This window comes from Denticeps clupeoides, chromosome 3 (assembly GCF_900700375.1).
Source record: "Denticeps clupeoides chromosome 3, fDenClu1.1, whole genome shotgun sequence".
Lineage (NCBI taxonomy): Eukaryota > Metazoa > Chordata > Actinopteri > Clupeiformes > Denticipitidae > Denticeps > Denticeps clupeoides.
This window is the reverse complement of record NC_041709.1, coordinates 6884430-6901878: the sequence shown is the minus strand read 5'-3', so window position 1 is coordinate 6901878 and position 17449 is coordinate 6884430. Positions and strand designations below refer to the sequence as shown.

Genomic DNA, 17449 nt, shown 5'->3' with positions numbered 1-17449 from the left:
TGGGGCCTGTTGTATTTATTTATTTACATACTTTTACTATGTGTGGAAATTATTAATACATTTTAATTAAGAATTTGAAGTGATTGTCATTGTGAAACACAGCACAGCTGAGCACGACTGAGACTAAATAGTAATTGAATTATGAAAAATTGGTCATGGAGGTTCAAGCAGAGTTTTCATTTCTTCTGCACTGGTGTGCAATGAATCATCCTGTAATGACTCGGTTAGTGGTGACTTTTAATGCAAATTAAAACGAAGGTTTAGAACCACCCCAGGTGTCTGCCTATATACACGAATTTAATTGTTATTGTTTTCGTATTTATATTTATTTAGACTTACAAATTCTGTCGCTGTTGCGGCTCCACCTACAGGCAAGGCGGAACCCGGAAGTAGAACGAAGCCGGAAGTAAGGTCACGCGTTTACTCTCACAAGAAAGGGGAACCGTGATCCCAAGTTTGAAAATGTGTTCCAGCAAAACACCGGGCGACGTTTAGCGGGAACTCCGCGTAGTTGGCGCGTAGTTTGCAGCGTCGGAGTGCGCGTGGGCTCCGCGTGACCAGCTCCGTCCGCGATTCTGCTGATGGACGCGCTGCGTGAATAGACGCTTTATTTCGTGCTGCTGAGAGAGTCGCGCCGTCTCCTTTCTTCTCCTCCTCCTGCTGCTGCTGCTGCAGACATGACGCTCGCCGTGTTTTTCGGCTGCGCGTTCATCGCGTTCGGGCCTGCGTTCTCACTTTTTATTTTCACCATCGCCAGGGACCCGCTGCGAGTCATCATTCTGATCGCCGGGTGAGTGGCGCGAAGTACCCGCGGCCGCGGTCTGGAATTTCTTCAACGACCGCCGATTTGCTCTGTAGTTTTACCCAGTAAAGTGTTTATTTCGTCAACGACCGCCGATTTGCTCTGTACTTTTACCAAGTAAAGTCTTTACTTCGTCAACGACCGCCGATTTGCTCTGTACTTTTACCCAGTAAAGTCTTTACTTCGTCAACGATCGCCGATTTGCTCTGTGGTTTTGCATAGTAAAGTGTTTATTTCGTCAACGACCGCCGATTTGCTCTGTATTTTTACCCAGTAGTCTTTACTTCGTCAACGATCGCCGATTTGCTCTGTACTTTTACCCAGTAGTCTTTACTTCGTCAACGACCGCCGATTTGCTCTGTATTTTTACCCAGTAAAGTCTTTATTTCGTCAACGACCGCCGATTTGCTCTGTACTTTTACCCAGTAAAGTCTTTACTTTGTCAACGATCGCCAATTTTCTCTGGTTTTGCATAGTAAAGTGTTTATTTAGTCAACGACCGCCGATTTGCTCTGTATTTTTACCCAGTAAAGTCTTTACTTCGTCAACGACCGCCGATTTGCTCTGTGGTTTTGCATAGTAAAGTGTTTATTTCGTCAACGACCGCCGATTTGCTCTGTATTTTTACCCAGTAAAGTCTTTACTTCGTCAACGACCGCCGATTTGCTCTGTATTTTTACCCAGTAAAGTCTTTATTTCGTCAACGACCGCCGATTTGCTCTGTACTTTTACCAAGTAAAGTCTTTACTTTGTCAACGATCGCCAATTTTCTCTGGTTTTGCATAGTAAAGTGTTTATTTAGTCAACGACCGCCGATTTGCTCTGTATTTTTACCCAGTAAAGTCTTTACTTTGTCAACGATCGCCAATTTTCTCTGGTTTTGCATAGTAAAGTCTTTATTTCGTCAACGACCGCCGATTTGCTCTGTATTTTTACCCAGTAAAGTCTTTACTTCGTCAACGACCGCCGATTTGCTCTAGTCTTACCCAGTAAAGTCTTTATTTCGTCAACGACCGCCGATTTGCTCTGTACTTTTACCCAGTAAAGTCTTTATTTCGTCAACGACCGCCGATTTGCTCTGTACTTTTACCCAGTAAAGTCTTTATTTCGTCAACGACCGCCGATTTGCTCTGTACTTTTACCAAGTAAAGTCTTTACTTCGTCAACGACCGCCGATTTGCTCTAGTCTTACCCAGTAAAGTCTTTATTTCGTCAACGACCGCCGATTTGCTCTAGTCTTACCCAGTAAAGTCTTTATTTCGTCAACGACCGCCGATTTGCTCTGTACTTTTACCAAGTAAAGTCTTTATTTCGTCAACGACCGCCGATTTGCTCTGTACTTTTACCCAGTAAAGTCTTTATTTCGTCAACGACCGCCGATTTGCTCTGTACTTTTACCCAGTAAAGTCTTTATTTCGTCAACGACCGCCGATTTGCTCTAGTCTTACCCAGTAAAGTCTTTACTTCGTCAATGACCGCCGATTTGCTCTGTGATTTTGCATAGTAAAGCGTTTACTTTGTCAACGACCGCCGATTTGCTCTGTATTTTTTACCCAGTAAAGTCTTTATTTCGTCAACGACCGCCGATTTGCTCTGTACTTTTACCAAGTAAAGTCTTTACTTCGTCAATGACCGCCGATTTGCTCTGTGATTTTGCATAGTAAAGCGTTTCCTTTGTCAACGACCGCCGATGTAGTTTTACTACCGATTTTTATTTGATTTTTTTTTTTTTAAACCAAAACGGTTTGATGCACATTTTCCCTCTTATTAAATTTTCTTTGCAAATCGAATTTTCTCTTGATAATGATAAACTTTTCTGCAATGTATTGATGATCATGGAGTCGGTATCCAGTGATTCCCACCATTAAGTTTATAGTTTTTTTTTTTTTTTTGTCTCTTTTCAGGGCTTTCTTCTGGCTCCTGTCCCTCCTGTTGTCTTCGCTGGTCTGGTTCATTGCTGTGAAGGCCAGCAGTGCTGAGGACGTCAAGCTGCAGAAGGGCCTGCTGATATTCGGGGTCATATTCTCCGTTCTGCTGCAGGAGGTCTTTCGCTTCGCGTACTACAGGCTACTGAGGTGAGCTTCTTGGTTGTTGCCTTCCTCCCAGAGGTCGCTGCGTCCAGGACATTCACAAAAACGAGACTTTAAATGTCTAGATTTATTTGTCCACAGTTAAATACAGTGTGGCCAAGGATCATAATATAAATCTGTTGTCCTGGATATCTAAGGTTAATTTTCAACCAGAAGGCCCGCTGTACGTCATGTGATCTTCCCACATCATAAAAACATGGATGCCCATCAAAAATGTCGAATCTAATACACTCTTACACGTCAGTTGGATTGAGTTGGATTGTGGCGAATGGTTTTTCCTCTCTGCTTTCAGGAAGGCTAATGAAGGGTTGGCTACAATCAGCGAAGATGACAGCTCAACTGTTTCAGTCAAGCAAATGGCTTATGGTAAGATCCTCTTTTAGTAAGTGGATGGCTTTCTTTGCGTCATGTGACTTACATAGACCTCCGGGAACTGTTACTTACCGTGTTCTTACTCTGTACGTGAACCAAGATCTTTTCGTGGTGCAGGCCAGTCCGAAGAAAATGTTGATCGGGACTCTCAGTTGAGCCGGTCCCAAACTGGACTAGGCGCTCTGCCCATTTGCCACAATAAAGCATGCAGAGATGTAAAATTCACCAGTTCTCTGGGCACCAAACGTGCCACCATGTGCATGGTGAACATAACAATGGTCCTGCCCTTCATGTATAACTCGAATAAGGACCGTAGACCAACAAAATGGCTACAAAACTGCGTCTAGACTAAATTGTGCAAAGAAACGCACTGAAAGCTGATCTAATGGTGGCCAGGAAAATAACGATCTGATTAATTTCAGTTGGTCTGAACTGAAAAAGTCTGTAGCTTTCAAGAAATGTTCTTGTTCAAAATATACACTTTCAACAAAGATAAGTCAGCGCTGTTTGACTCCAGACGGGGGCGTACAGTGATGCCGAAATTGTATGTGGTTATTGAAGAAATTAGTGGGTGCAGGTTCTTTGTTGCCTGCCCACTCATTTCTGTGCGAGCAAAAAGAAATTCTCAGTACAACTGCAGCATCAAAAGTGAGGAGGTTGTCATTGTGGTCAATGCACTGGTTGCAGTCTGCAGGGTCAAATGTCCTCATGGTCTCAGAAATACTCACAAATGTGAGCATGTGAGGACATGGAGTGACAGCCCATGGAGCGGACAGCCTAAGGAACGGAGGTCTCAGCAACAATATTAATGAATAGTGATCTATTGATTGATTGTGATGAATAGTGCATTCACCATTAAAACATGATTCCTGTTCACCCCTAAAACACAACAGCATCCCCCTTTTAATCATTAACATTTCTAATGTAAATAAGTGCTATGAATTGTTCCGGTTTACATCAGGGCTGCAGGCCTTAAAAATATATAAAGTGCAGTGATTGTCACTTGTGATACACAGCAGCACACGGTGCACACAGTGAAATTTGTCCTCTGCATTTAACCCATCACCGTGAGTGAGCAGTGAGCAGCCGTGACAGGCGCCCGGGGAGCAGTGTGTGGGAACGGTGCTTTGCTCAGTTGCACCTCAGTGGCACCTTGGTGGATCGGGATTCGGGCCGGCAACCTTCTGTTTACGGGGCCGCTTCCTTAACCGCTAGGCCACCACTGGCCCAATTAATGCCCAATTCCGATTTTCTCTTCAGATCCGATTCTTCAGGTTTGTCTGTTTACATCACTCTTTTTAATGTAGCCAATATCACGGTTTGCCTGTGTATCCTAGTGGGTGTGGGCAACATCTCAAAGTAATGTATATGGGGAGAAATGGAACAAAATGCTTAATTACTGCTCTTTGTGGAACAATTGTCTCTACCCTGGATGTAGTACTCTTCTTCAGCCATGTGTAAAATCTTCAGCGTGAGTGATGTTAGTCACATGAATGGCCTGAAAAATCAGGCCTGAGTCACATATGAGCAAAAAGAAAATACAACATTTGTTGCCAAAGTAATTATCCACAAAATGACATCTTTTTTTGTTATTAAAGAAAAATGCCCTTTTTTGTTAATGTGTGCCTTCATATATTTTAAGTGTAAACCTAATCTGACTTGTTTTTAAAAAAAAAAAAAATTCACCTCCTTGGTTAACCAATCGCAATGAAATATTAACAGTTTATGGTTATCTGGAATATACTGCTTTATGCAAGCGTTTATGATGTTTATTAAATCCCTGTGTGTCTGCAGTGGCCGGACTGGGCTTTGGCATCATGAGTGGCGCTTTCTCCATGATCAACATCCTGTCTGACTCACTTGGCCCGGGGACAGTGGGCATCTTTGGAGACTCCCAGTATTACTTTATCACCTCAGGTGTGTGTGTGTGTGTGTGTGTGTGTGTCTGTAACCCAACTCCTCAATGTGCAAATAATGCACCAGGGCAGTGGTAGCCTAATGGTTAAGGAAGTGGACAAGTGATCACTTCCTTAACCACTAGGTTGTGTACTTCTGCATTTCACTCATCATGTGAAGCAGTGGGCTGCTGTGAACTGTCTGGGTAAGCAGTATGTTGGTACAGTAACATTCAAAGGTACTTCGTACGTAATATAGAAGATAGTATCGGTGCAGGTATAACTTTTTTTTTTCCACAGCGGTCAGTGAATTGAAAAATGGTGCAGTTGGCGATGTGTTTACTCAGACTTTAAGTGCCATTATGTTTCCCTGTTAGTGAGGCGTGTTTTACTCTCTCACCTTCTCCAGCCTTCATGACCCTGGCGATAACACTGCTCCACACCTTCTGGGGGGTGGTGTTCTTTGAGGGCTGCGAGAACAGCAGATGGTGGGTGATCGGTGTGGTCGTGTGTCTCCATCTGCTGGTGTCCAGCCTGGTAAGTCACTTAAAAGTTCCATTTAATCAAGAAAACAAATAAGTAGAAAATGGGACATTGTGTCAAGCACCCAGCCCGCGTCTGTATTAGAAATATTTAATACAAATCATTTTTGCAGGAAATTTTGTATAAGTGGAAGAGACAGTGACGCTCAAACATAAAACGATTTCCTAAAGATTACGCTCCGTCTCTCAGCCACCAGGACCGGCGAGTCGGCCGGCATAAAACGCTGAAGAGTGAACCGGTTCACTGCTCCTCGCATGTGGCTGTGGGTTAAGGTGGCCTGTTGATTGACACCTCGTTCCCAGTGTTGCTGTTTTGGGCTTTTTTTTTTTTTTTTTCCGTGTCACTTCAACAAATTACGTGTTTCTTTCAACTCTTTTTAAACATCAAACAAGCCACTGGTCCGAGGCATCCAGGGCGAGGCCGCTTTTCTTGTTCTTTCTTCGAGCCTCACCTTGACCACCACCATCCCAAGTCACGCATTCTTTTTTCTTTAGGTAATTTTACAGTAAACTAATAATGATAAACGGTCTTATATTAGCCGGTCAGGCATTTTGATCTCGACAGAGTGAGCTAGAGGAGTAAAGAGTACTTTTCAGCCTGAGCCCAGAAGGGTTTTCCAGCACAGCGCACTGGAATGTGTCCTTCGGTTGTGCTACTTTTACCCGAATGCCCTTCCAGCACAGACGCAGGTGGGGTGCAGGCCTAGTTCCCGCATTTTTGGTCTGTTTCTACTTGTTTGTTCACTAACTGATCAGACAGGAGATTAAAGATGTTGGCTGCTGACTGGGCGTCGTCCTCTTCTCTCCCTTTCTCTCTCTGTGCCAGTCTCTGCTGAACCCGTTGTACGCAGGCAGCTTGCCACCAGTGTACGTAGTCACGCTGCTGATGGCAGTGTGGGCATTCTTCTCATCGGGCGGCTCCCTCTACAACCTGACTCAGCTGTTCACACGTAAGAGTTCTAGAAGCTAAAATACTGTCTCTGGCAAATACGATTTGGATTTAAAAAAAAAAAAAAAAACCTCTGAAGCTGCATCTGTAAAGTGCTGTGGTATCTCCGCTCTGTTCAGGTGTCGTAATGCTTGACCCAGAGCTTCAACTGACGGTGATGTGCGTCATTATGGGGTCAGAAGACAATCAGTGGGCGTTAAAAATTTGACCAACTGCTTGTCTAAGCTAAAAGATCCTTTAAAAATTAGTCACTTGCTGCTCATACTTGTGACGTTCTGATGTCACTGGCTCTGTCATCTTCAACGTCATTCTTGTGACCTATTGCATTCTAACATGGGAATGTTTTTCCCTCTTTTGCTCTTTGGCAGGTATAAAAACCGACCTCAACACCACCTAACTGTACATTGGCTCGGACATCTCAGTCATAACGATGCTGCCTTCGATTCTTATTGGACCAGATGTTGCCCAAAGTGGACTCTGGGGGGGCGGGGGTTAGCCCGCGGACGCTTTCCTCGGACGCTGGGGGTCTGGACTGCACATGCATCTGTCTATCTGTAAACACTGTAAATAGCTCGACGTGATTTTTTTTTTTTTTTTTAAACCCATCCACTGCGCACCAACGTGCCGCGGCAAACTCACACACAACCACTGGCCACCGGCTTTGCTTTGGGCTTCTGATTGCGTTTCACCACTAACTGTAAATAGGAAGCCTCAAGGACACGGCCCAGCCGAGGCGGAGCACCATCAAAGGGCCACCAGGATGTAGGTGTCTCAAGAGCCACTGTGACTCCTGATGACATGTACACCGAATTATTTATACCATCCACACAGCATGCTGAGATGTGATTTTTCTAAATGTCCGCTGTAGCACATCCAGTAGCTTCAGCAGCGGAGTCTCTCTTCATGCCATGTTTTTACCATGTTGTTCTGATTTCATTTTTTTGTGAATGCGGCAAGCTGTTTATTAACGATGTGATGGGTTTTCCCCTGCACCCACATATTTCACAATTTCATTCCCAGGAGAGAACTTTGCAAATTTCTTTTTTTTTTTTTTAATTTGGGCATTCCTTCGATTTTTAAAAAAATCCTGGTGCTTGTCTCTAAGAGTAGCCTTTCAGGTTTGTTCTCTTTGTTTCTCTGTAAATCAAATGGCTACAGCGTGGTGCTATACTGCAATACCCTTTTACTCTGTCATCAGAGGCCACGACTGAGTTTGTAATGCTTTCCACCCAATACAGTCCGGTTTCTGTTTTACTGGTGTTCCGATCCTTGTTTGCGTTGTCTTACGAACCAGCCAAACCCACCATCTAGATCGTATCAGCCGATTCATGGTAACACCTCGCTCAAACATTTCAATTAATCAGTACCAGTCAGCGTGGGGTTCCTGCCTTCACAGCTTCCTGCTGCAGCCTCTACAGGGTTGTAACTAATGGACACTTTATGACCCTAAAAAATTTGACCACCATACTCATTTGTTAGTTTGTTTGTCTATAGTTACTGAACATTTTCATTGATGTGTGTGTGTGCATACGTTTCTGTATTAGTGAGGACCAAAAATCCTCATAAACACTTAAACGTCTCGATTACATTTATGCAATTATCAGTCCCCACAACGATAGGAATATTTTGTACATAATTTCATGTATAACTATATCCATCTTGCTTGTGTTCTGCACTTCACCTTAAATTCAGTAAACCTGACCCCCCCTCTTCCATACTGGCACCACCTCGTAGCCCTTTCTCATTTCCTGTTTCATTACTGCCTGCTGCTCCATCCCTCTCATCTTTCCATGCTGTGAATGAGATGCCAAGTTGTGGCTCATTCTGCTGGCATAGCAGATCAGTGGGTGACTGGGTCTTACAGTATTTGCGGTTCATGATTGGATGAAGTAATTAAAATAATTTTATGTTCAGAATGATTTTTTTAAAAGCAATGTGCCAAACTGTTATGTATTTTTTCACCTCGTAACAAATTTATGGTGTCTTGGGCTAAAGTCTAAAAGTTTTTTTTTAATAAATGTACTTCACCATGTTTTTGTGCAACACAGAGCCTGTAAGGAGTGTTGACGTTGTACTATCATGCTTCATATCTTGACCTTGAATGATCTTTATCAGAGGAGACGGCAGCACCCACAGTCAGGGTCGTTCAGTCCTTCTTTGATGTGGGTAGGTGACCCCGTGTCACCCCCCCACGTGTGCCTCGGTGGCCAAAATGGACAAGATCACATTGCGTTCTAAGACTGTTTAAAGTGAATTGTTGTAAAAGGGTTAGGGTTAGGTGCTGAATTCAACTACACTCTGCCTTCACAGGTTATTTTATTTCATGGTTTCTAATAGATTTTTCTTAAAATTCAGTGACCAGAATTTAGTTTGACACCTCCAACATGAAAAGGCATTTATTTTTCCAAAAAGGTCAATCATACATCATGCTAGAGACATTTTGCAACAACATTTGCACAAACCAATAAATAAATATACATGTGGATATCACCACCAAAAAACTGACAGTAGCTCTTTAATAAATATCTAAAATCTTTTTTGTTCATAATTTAATTGCAGTAAAGTGTTAAAAAAAAAAAAGGTTCATAGACAGCAGCACCTGTTCAATGCAGTGATGTTAGCATCTAATAATTTATAGCAAGCAGTAAAGAGCATGAACAGAACAAGGGACTCCACTACGCTTCTTCTTTAGTAGCCAGCTTGTAAATGACGTTCTGGTGGGGATCCTTGCTCAGCCTGCAAGAAGAAAGCATGCAGCCATATTATTAACCTTCACAACCGAATTGCTTCACAAACCACAGGTAAATATTGACTCAGGTTCATTTCAAAGCAAGATATGAGAACAGAAGGCCTGAAGGCCATTTAACATTTTTCAACACCTATGTGAATTCGTTCTGAAGGACAGGTTCTTCTCAAGGTTTCAATCAGAGAACATCAAAAGCTGCAGTGATGAGACCTTCTGCTATTTCCATTTTATCACTATAGAAATAGAAAATCTGGAACATGACTAGTTATATACAGAGGACTTTAGCTACACTTGGAAAGGATAATGAGAATGGGATGGAACATGTGAGGAGTGCTCTTCTTACTTGGAGGACTTCTTCCGATGCTGGTATGCATATGCCACGAAAGCCAGCACAGTGATGCCAAAGAGAATTCCAAAGACTATGGCCAAGACGTCCCCTGTAAAACAGCCAGTTCACCATTAACCCCATTAACAGCCAGCCATGCACAGCAGATAACCTGAGGTTCCAGAAACCTCTCGGCACGTTTTTTTCTCTGTGTTTGTCTCAGATTACACGGCACATTCAGAAGCCAAGGTTGGGCAGTAGATGAACAGGCTAAATGTGACTTGATCTCCTGACTTCCTGTTGTTTATACACACATCAGATCTTGGTACAGGTGACTGTCCTGTCCCTGTTGCGTACCCTGTTGTTGACCTGTGTCCTTATGAGCTTAAGGTGATCACATAAATGTAAAGAACGCCACTATTTACGCAAACTACCTTCCTTTAAGTAACTAGTTAAGGACTATTACGAATATGACATTATGTATGCGTGTGATTGGGACGTACCTTTGGTCAATCCATCTCCTAACATGCAAACGAAAAAAACTCAGATTAGTTCGTAAGAATTATTTTACTTGGCATAGTATAAATGGATGCAACGTACTTTTTGAATCTTCAGATTCTGTCAATGGGATTATTCTGGGACCTGCAAAATACATCACATGCTTAGTTCATGACTCAGGTGCCCCCCTCGGGTCTCTCGAGTGCCATGATTATTCGATTGTACTGTCTTTGTTGCTCATTTAAAAAAAAAAAAAAAAAAAAAAGACCAGTAGCCTGTTATGTGACTGTGAATCCTTGACAGAGGAAGACTGATTGGTCACATGTCTATGCTGTCCATACTTACTTTTCACCAGGGGCCTGCTGCTGAAGGAGGCCTGGACCTGGCGCCCATACAGAAGCTGTGGAGCTCTGAAGTTTTTGTTGAGTCTGTGGTTCTTGTCGACCTTCAGGGTTTCCTCGAGGGATGCCAGCTGGAGAGGAGTAACCATTCCAACAGCATCACGTCCTCAGTACCCCCTCACGCAGATACACAACCTTAAACCCAATTAAACCCAATTCTAAAGCTGAGCCCTCAGAGTTTACCTTTCTCCCTGGTAATACAACATTTTTGATAGAATTCGATTGTAGTTGTGCTAACCTGCTTCCTAGACACTCTGATCGTGTCGTTGAATATGGTCCAGTTGACTGTCTGAAAACAGGGGGGTGTGGTGAGGGAGCCGTTGTACCTGTAGAAGCGATCCAGGCTGTTCGGCAGCAGGTGGCGAACGTTGAACCCTGGGATCTGAGTGTTGGACTCTGTGAAAGAGGACATACTGAATTTCAGTCAGGGTTGTCACGCTTTGAGTGACATCCCGGTTATCCAAGTAGACTTTTGCGAAATGATGGGACGATCCCAGAATTACCTTCTATACTAACATCTGTGAGCACTGACAAGATTTTCTCGTAGTTGTCGTTCTCGTGCAAGCCGATCTAAATAGAGTCCATTATTAGATGATTGGGCGTCAGCGTTTTTTATCTTGACACATAACTGCTGTGTGTATTAATGTGGTACGCTTTCTTACTCCAATGAAGGCGCCCAAAACAGCAAGGCCATCTGGCATAGTGGCAGCCTCTGAGAGGTTATGATACTTGGAATTGTAATGAACAACGTGGATCTAGAAGAAATAAAACCAGAAAATAAATATGTATAGCTTTAGTGAATCACAGGCACAGACAACGAATGAACCCATTGTTAGAATGACTGGAGTGGCACGGGTCACCTCTGCAGGAAAGTGAATGGTATCTATGGTGTGTTCAGAGCCTGGCTCCTCTATTGTTCCCCAGTGGAAGTGCAGGTGGTCGGCTATGAAGACCTCATCGAACCCGTGGACGATGCGCATGCTGCCGGGGAGCTTGAGCACCACTGCACGACATCAGACACAAACTCAGCCAGCGCAGCAGGCCACCTTGATTTTGTGAGAAGTGAGCGTGCGCTGCAGCTCACATGTGTGACCGTTGTTCTTCAGTGTCAGGGTTGGCTGGTCTGTCAGGTCGTAGCCGTCCAGCATGATTGATGGCAGGCGTGGCATGTGGACGGCAGTCCTAGTGTCAATATTAATGGGCGACTGGGATTTTCCATTGCAGTGCTGAAAGGCGGAAGCCCAAGCTTTCTGATCTGCCAGAAAGTGAGCAGAATTATAAATGTTATCGTCCTGGCCTGCGGAATAACTGGGTTAATGATTAAAAGTCACATACAAGGAATCACCCGCCTCAAAAAAAATGAAAGCATCATTTAATCTCGCTGAAGCTACATTATGGTCCAGTTGTAACGTTCCATAGTGGCACTGTTTTGGAATCCTGCTTTGCCATGATAAATAGTTCATGGACAGGTTGATGTCCTCCTGTGATGTTTATGACAAAACCAGTATGAAGTGAAAGCGGAGTGATTGTCATTGTGAAACACTGCAGAACAGCACAAGGTGCACACAACGAAATGTGTCCTCTGCTTTTAGTGTGCAGCCATGAAAGGCACCCGGGGAGCAGTGTGTGGGGACGGTGCTTTGCTCAGTGGCACGTCAGTGGCACCTTGGCGGTTCGGGATTTGAACCAGTTTACGGGTCAGGTGGCGGGGGAGGACGGACCCTAGGTTGGGAACCACTGCGCTAGGCCACCACTGTGTCAATCAATTTCAAGGTCTCAGCAAAACAACCACCATGACTGATATCTAAATGTAATTGTATAAAAAGATAAGTGGTTCTAATATTTCTCAACTTCTTTCCAGGAGCCAAATCTCTATAAATAAACATTAAATATATTCTCTTATCGTAGGCTGGCCTTGGATTGAATTTCAGGGACACACCCTACAGAAATTCGTGTTGTAGTGAGTACTTACCAGTGTAGCCCCAGTGGTGCCCATGATGAGATTCTGCAGTGGGTATATAAAGAGATATAAAGTTTACTCCACCAGCCCGAAAAACCTCACACATGTAAGACCCCTCATCCTAAATATAGTGACCAAATGCAAACAGAACAAATGTGGGATGAGTTGAGCAATTGTGTGAGAACAACGTGGCATGCTGATTTGATGTTGATTGATCATGGAAACAATAGGACAATTATTAAGGACAGTTATTTAATACGTCTAAAGCTGACCCGTCAGAGTCCAACCTGGCTAATATGAATCTAACTTCGTCTTTTTTGCTTTAAGGACATTTTCTCTGCACTTTGTGAACATCCATCTATAACCACGCACCTTCCAGTTGTTCCTGGGTGAGTCAATAACGTGATCTAAGTCAGTATCAGTATAGTCCTTCAGTCAGCTGAACCTGCTATTGTTCAGTATGCACAGGAAATGAGTCCGGCTGATTAGAATCCCATGTCTATGAGCAAGAGCAGCAATAGTTTCATTCCGAAATAAAAATAAAACTTGAGTACCTGAGTCCTCTCCATCATGAGGTGAGTTTTTAGAGATGTAACTGAATTTAGAGTTAATTATTTTTAATAATTTCTTAGCAGTTCATGGTATTATAGGGCCTCCGTACACTAACCTTTGTTGAGTCTGTAGAGTGAACCAGCACTGTCTTACTAATGTTAATTTGATGGATTTGCTAGAAGAAAATGTATTGTGTCCATTGTCCTCAATTCAATGCAAGGGATCATTAGATGGCCATATTCATAGTTTACCCAAGGCCTCTGTCCCTGGTATAAGAGACGTAATATGAACATATCTCTGGTATATCTCTTTCCCTTGACGAGGTCTGATAATTTTTTTTTTAAAAATTCACTTTTCACTTCACTTTTTTAGTAAAAGTGAAGTGATTATCATTGTAAAGCACTGCTGCAGAGCATAATGTGACACCGTAAAATGTGTCCTCTGCTTTTAACCATCACCCTTGGTGAGCAGTGGGCAGCCGTGACAGGTGCCCGGGGAGCAGTGTGTGGGGACAGTACTTTGCGGTACACCTTCTGATTATGGGGCCACTTCCTTAACTGCTAGGCCACCACTGCCCAATGGTTATAGGAGAGGATTGCTGAGAATATTATTTTTCCATCAGGCCTCATAATTATAACAAACCTGTGAGATTTTAAACGAGAGACATGGAAATTTTAATTGAAAAGATCACACGAATTTTGATTAACGAGTAATGACACTGAATTTTTCTTCGTCACTGCTACAGAACTAAAGTGACAACGGGACCAACAGTCGCAGAATATTCCAGTTTGTCTCTGGCAGTGGCCGGAATAGGTTTAAAAGCAACGTGAGCCCTCAGGTTGTGACGGGACACACACTGCTTTGACACACACCGACACACTCGCACAATCCCTCCTTCATGGTGCTGAATGTGAGCATTATGCTGCTAGCACTGAAAACCTCATCCGTCGCTTCTCAGGGAGCAGGTCGGTGGTGAGACTATAGACTGGGGGAAACTCGAGGCGCCCCTTTTGTCCTGATGCCTCAGTGTCATTGTCACCAAACCAGCTACCTACCTATTCATCACATTTAAATTACATGTATTGTTTTTATTTAGTAGTCTTTCTGCAAGTGAAAATGAATAGTGAAAAGCTAATGCATTCACCTATAGTGAAAGCGAAGGGATTGTCATTGTGATACAACGAAATTTGTCCTCTGCCTTTAACCATCACCCTTAGTGAGCAGTGGCACCTTGGCGGATCTGGATTCGAACCGGCAACCTTCTGATTACAGGGCATTGCTTCCTTAACTGTTAGGCCACCACTGCCCCATTACAATATGATTGTGCTTTTTAAATATATGATTATTACAATGAAAGAGTTTCTTCAGAGAATCATGACGTGCAGAGACATGCTGAAGAGAAACGGATACGTTCATGATACGGTCTATGTGCCTGTCAGAGGAACTCCAGATGACCAAATAGAAACTGGGTGGGCTGGTAGAAGCCATCATGAAGCAAAACACAAACCAACACAGCCAACATTTCATGTTTTGCATAAGCAGCAGAGAACGTATTTGTGCCCAATGAACTCCAATGACCTTCTCAGCAGTTTAACTGGATTTAAGGCGGGCTGGATTCTCCGCACACCTCACGCCAGAATGACCACAAGCAGGACAGATTTCTATTTGTGGGTGATAGCAGGGAAGCCTGTGTCAGCGGCGACCACGTTCTCAGCAGCATGTAGCAGCAGAGGCCGCCAAGGGGATAAAGCTATGATTCAACTTCTGGCATTACAAAAAAATGTGTGTCAGAATTCCAGAAAATGATGATTTAGGCGTTGGCATCAGTGCCAGTCAGTGGCAAAAGTCTTCTAAGAAATTCCCTTCTGCAGAACTGCAAGTGGCTGAGCAAGTAGAGCATCTGCTTTAACATACGTTTTAACATGTAGCGAACAATGAACATCTAATATGGCCACATTCACCCACTTCATCTGATTTACTGTACTTCTTAAAATACAAAATGTCATTACTTCTTCGGCAAGACTGCGGATTATCGGACCTGCATTTCTAAACACCAACAAACCATTTGAGTGTTTGTTGTGCAACACAGTACAACACACAGGTGCTCAAGAGTTCTGCCGGACTTCATTTTGTAACAGTTCTAGGTCAGTTCTACCTATCCAGTCCATTTACAAACACAATATTTACTCACAGGAGGACCGGCTAATGTCTTCACTGACACTTTGCCTTAAAAAGCACCCATACTGCACGTATCGCCATGGAGATTCCATCAGTAATGACTATACCAGCTCTGACTCCTCACTTCAGCGTTTGCACACTCACAGTAGAGTGAATACGTTGACTAAGTGTGTGTGTGTGTGTGTGTGTGTGTGTGAGTGTGGTGCATATTAGTTCTCTAGCACTAGATGTGACTGGTGCCTGACACTCCCTGCCTGGCACAGCATGACTGTACTCCCCGAATGGCACGTAGACAAGACCCTCAACCCCCCCAAAATGATGTAAACTGGTTTTAGTCCAGTTTACATCATTGTTATATCCCAACTTGAACTGTTTTAGTTAAGTAAGTTATGAGTTTGCTATCTGGTAACCAGTTACAGTTTAATCACAGATCAATGTCTATAATACTTATTTAATGTCTATATGTGTGTGGAGCAGACAGAAAAATTAAAGCGATAAGCAGCCTGCAGACTCACCTTTATGCTTGTCTTCGCTGCTCCCTTCGTCCTCTTCAGATGATGAAGATGAAGAGTACACCCTTGCTGTCAGGATGTGGAGGAATAAGAGGAAGGTGAGGAGGGTTTCTTGCTGCATTTGGATCTGGGTTGGGGTGTCCTGCTGGTCAGTCTGTTCTTGTACAGACAGTCCAATCCACGGGCTGGCTCTGGGCTTTACCTACACTGGGATGTTTAAAGCTGCCTCCAGGCTGGCCCAACAACCAATCAGAACGCAGGAAGCATTCCAGGTGCCCATTCCTACTGTTTCACCAGCCCCCCCCCCTTCCCTTCCCCTTTTCATTCTTTTTCATTGACTCCTCCCTCCCTCAATCATTCAGAGTTTGCCTAATCTAATCTAATCTCATCTACGGCACTCTCTATATTCTGGCTATCCAGACCAGCTGTGAGCAAAGTCCACCAAACTGGCCTGAGGGAGGAGTGGCACTTGACAAAACCCTGCCCAAGATTGCTGAAGGGAGATGGACCGTAGCACGCTGCCCATATGCAGATCATATCATTAATCATTTTTTCAGTATAATGTTAGATTTTTGAACTTATTTCCATAAACAGTGACTTGACTCAATGCTGGACTTCCCGTTTTTATTGCAAGGCTCAGGCCAAAGACGTAAGAAGTGTTGAAATCAAGGAAACTCCAAAATGGAAAATGAAAGAAAGAATGAATGAGAGTTAATGCAAAAAGGGCCATTTTCTGCCCCTGTCCCGTTATTCTGTGCAGGTGAATGCCAGCATCGTCTCGGTCCCTCCATTAAAGAAAAGGCTTCAGATCCATTGTTACACTCTGTGTTTGGGGGTATTTGGGGGAAAAGATTATTTAATGATATTAATAGGATTAAAAGACACAATCTGGCCTTTAATCCCTCATTAACTTGATGTGTGCCTGAAATAAATTTTAATGAACAAAACCTGTCTGTTCGATTACATGTGGCCTGTGTAAGATTTCACGTCGGCTGAACTGCTCTGATGGATTTAGAGGGACGTTATGAAGTTTCATTAGCAGGGATGAGCACAGAGACTTCTTAGATCAGAACAGAACATTATGATGGGATCATCTCTGGACGAACCATATATGCAGCACATACTGCACATCCATGAATGATCTAGCTGTAAAGAGCTTGTTTGTTCCAGAGATATCATGATTAGTCATTGTTAATAATGACTCCTGTGAGCTGTTTTTCTAATGGGCCTTAATGCATCAGAAAACGTTACACAAAGCTAATGGTGGACTGCTTACCATTACATGACATTACGAACACTGCCAGGCAGAATAACAAATGAGACACACCTTTTTCCTTGATATTGATGTCGAAGCATCTGTAACAACAAATCCTGAATCTGTTCATGTTAGTCCCTATAGAAAGATGTCAGTACACACAATGCAACCAAAAGGTCATTTCAAGAGTCCAAATGTAAACGGTTAATAACATATCATTCAGTAAGTGGCTGACTTCATGTTGCCTCATTGAAACAAACAAACCCCACAGGTTCCTAAAATGATCAGAGAGAAGTGTCTTTATTGCAAAAAAAAAAAATGCTTGAAACCATAGCAAGCAATCACAAATGCATAAAGGTTGAATTCCACTCC

General features: G+C 43.2%; 2 protein-coding genes across 2 annotated transcripts; one reads left to right on the top strand and one right to left on the bottom strand.

The window, feature by feature from the left end:
• The first annotated feature begins 397 nt into the window (after window positions 1–397).
• On the top strand, window positions 398–7901 carry zgc:114200 (Gamma-secretase subunit Aph-1b-like). Its single transcript, XM_028973344.1, has 7 exons — window positions 398–790; window positions 2707–2877; window positions 3185–3258; window positions 5059–5181; window positions 5569–5696; window positions 6528–6651; window positions 7019–7901. The coding sequence occupies exons 1-7, from the start codon at window positions 678–680 to the stop codon at window positions 7045–7047; spliced, it is 762 nt and encodes a 253-aa protein (XP_028829177.1). The 5' UTR covers window positions 398–677; the 3' UTR covers window positions 7048–7901.
• A 1344-nt stretch (window positions 7902–9245) lies between these two features.
• On the bottom strand, window positions 9246–16093 carry ca9 (carbonic anhydrase IX). Its single transcript, XM_028974082.1, has 12 exons — window positions 15826–16093; window positions 12593–12625; window positions 11705–11875; window positions 11481–11623; window positions 11283–11375; window positions 11124–11190; window positions 10859–11016; window positions 10565–10691; window positions 10322–10363; window positions 10225–10242; window positions 9740–9833; window positions 9246–9386 (listed from the first exon to the last, which is right to left on the bottom strand). The coding sequence occupies exons 1-12, from the start codon at window positions 15941–15943 to the stop codon at window positions 9326–9328; spliced, it is 1125 nt and encodes a 374-aa protein (XP_028829915.1). The 5' UTR covers window positions 15944–16093; the 3' UTR covers window positions 9246–9325.
• Window positions 16094–17449: the final 1356 nt, after the last annotated feature.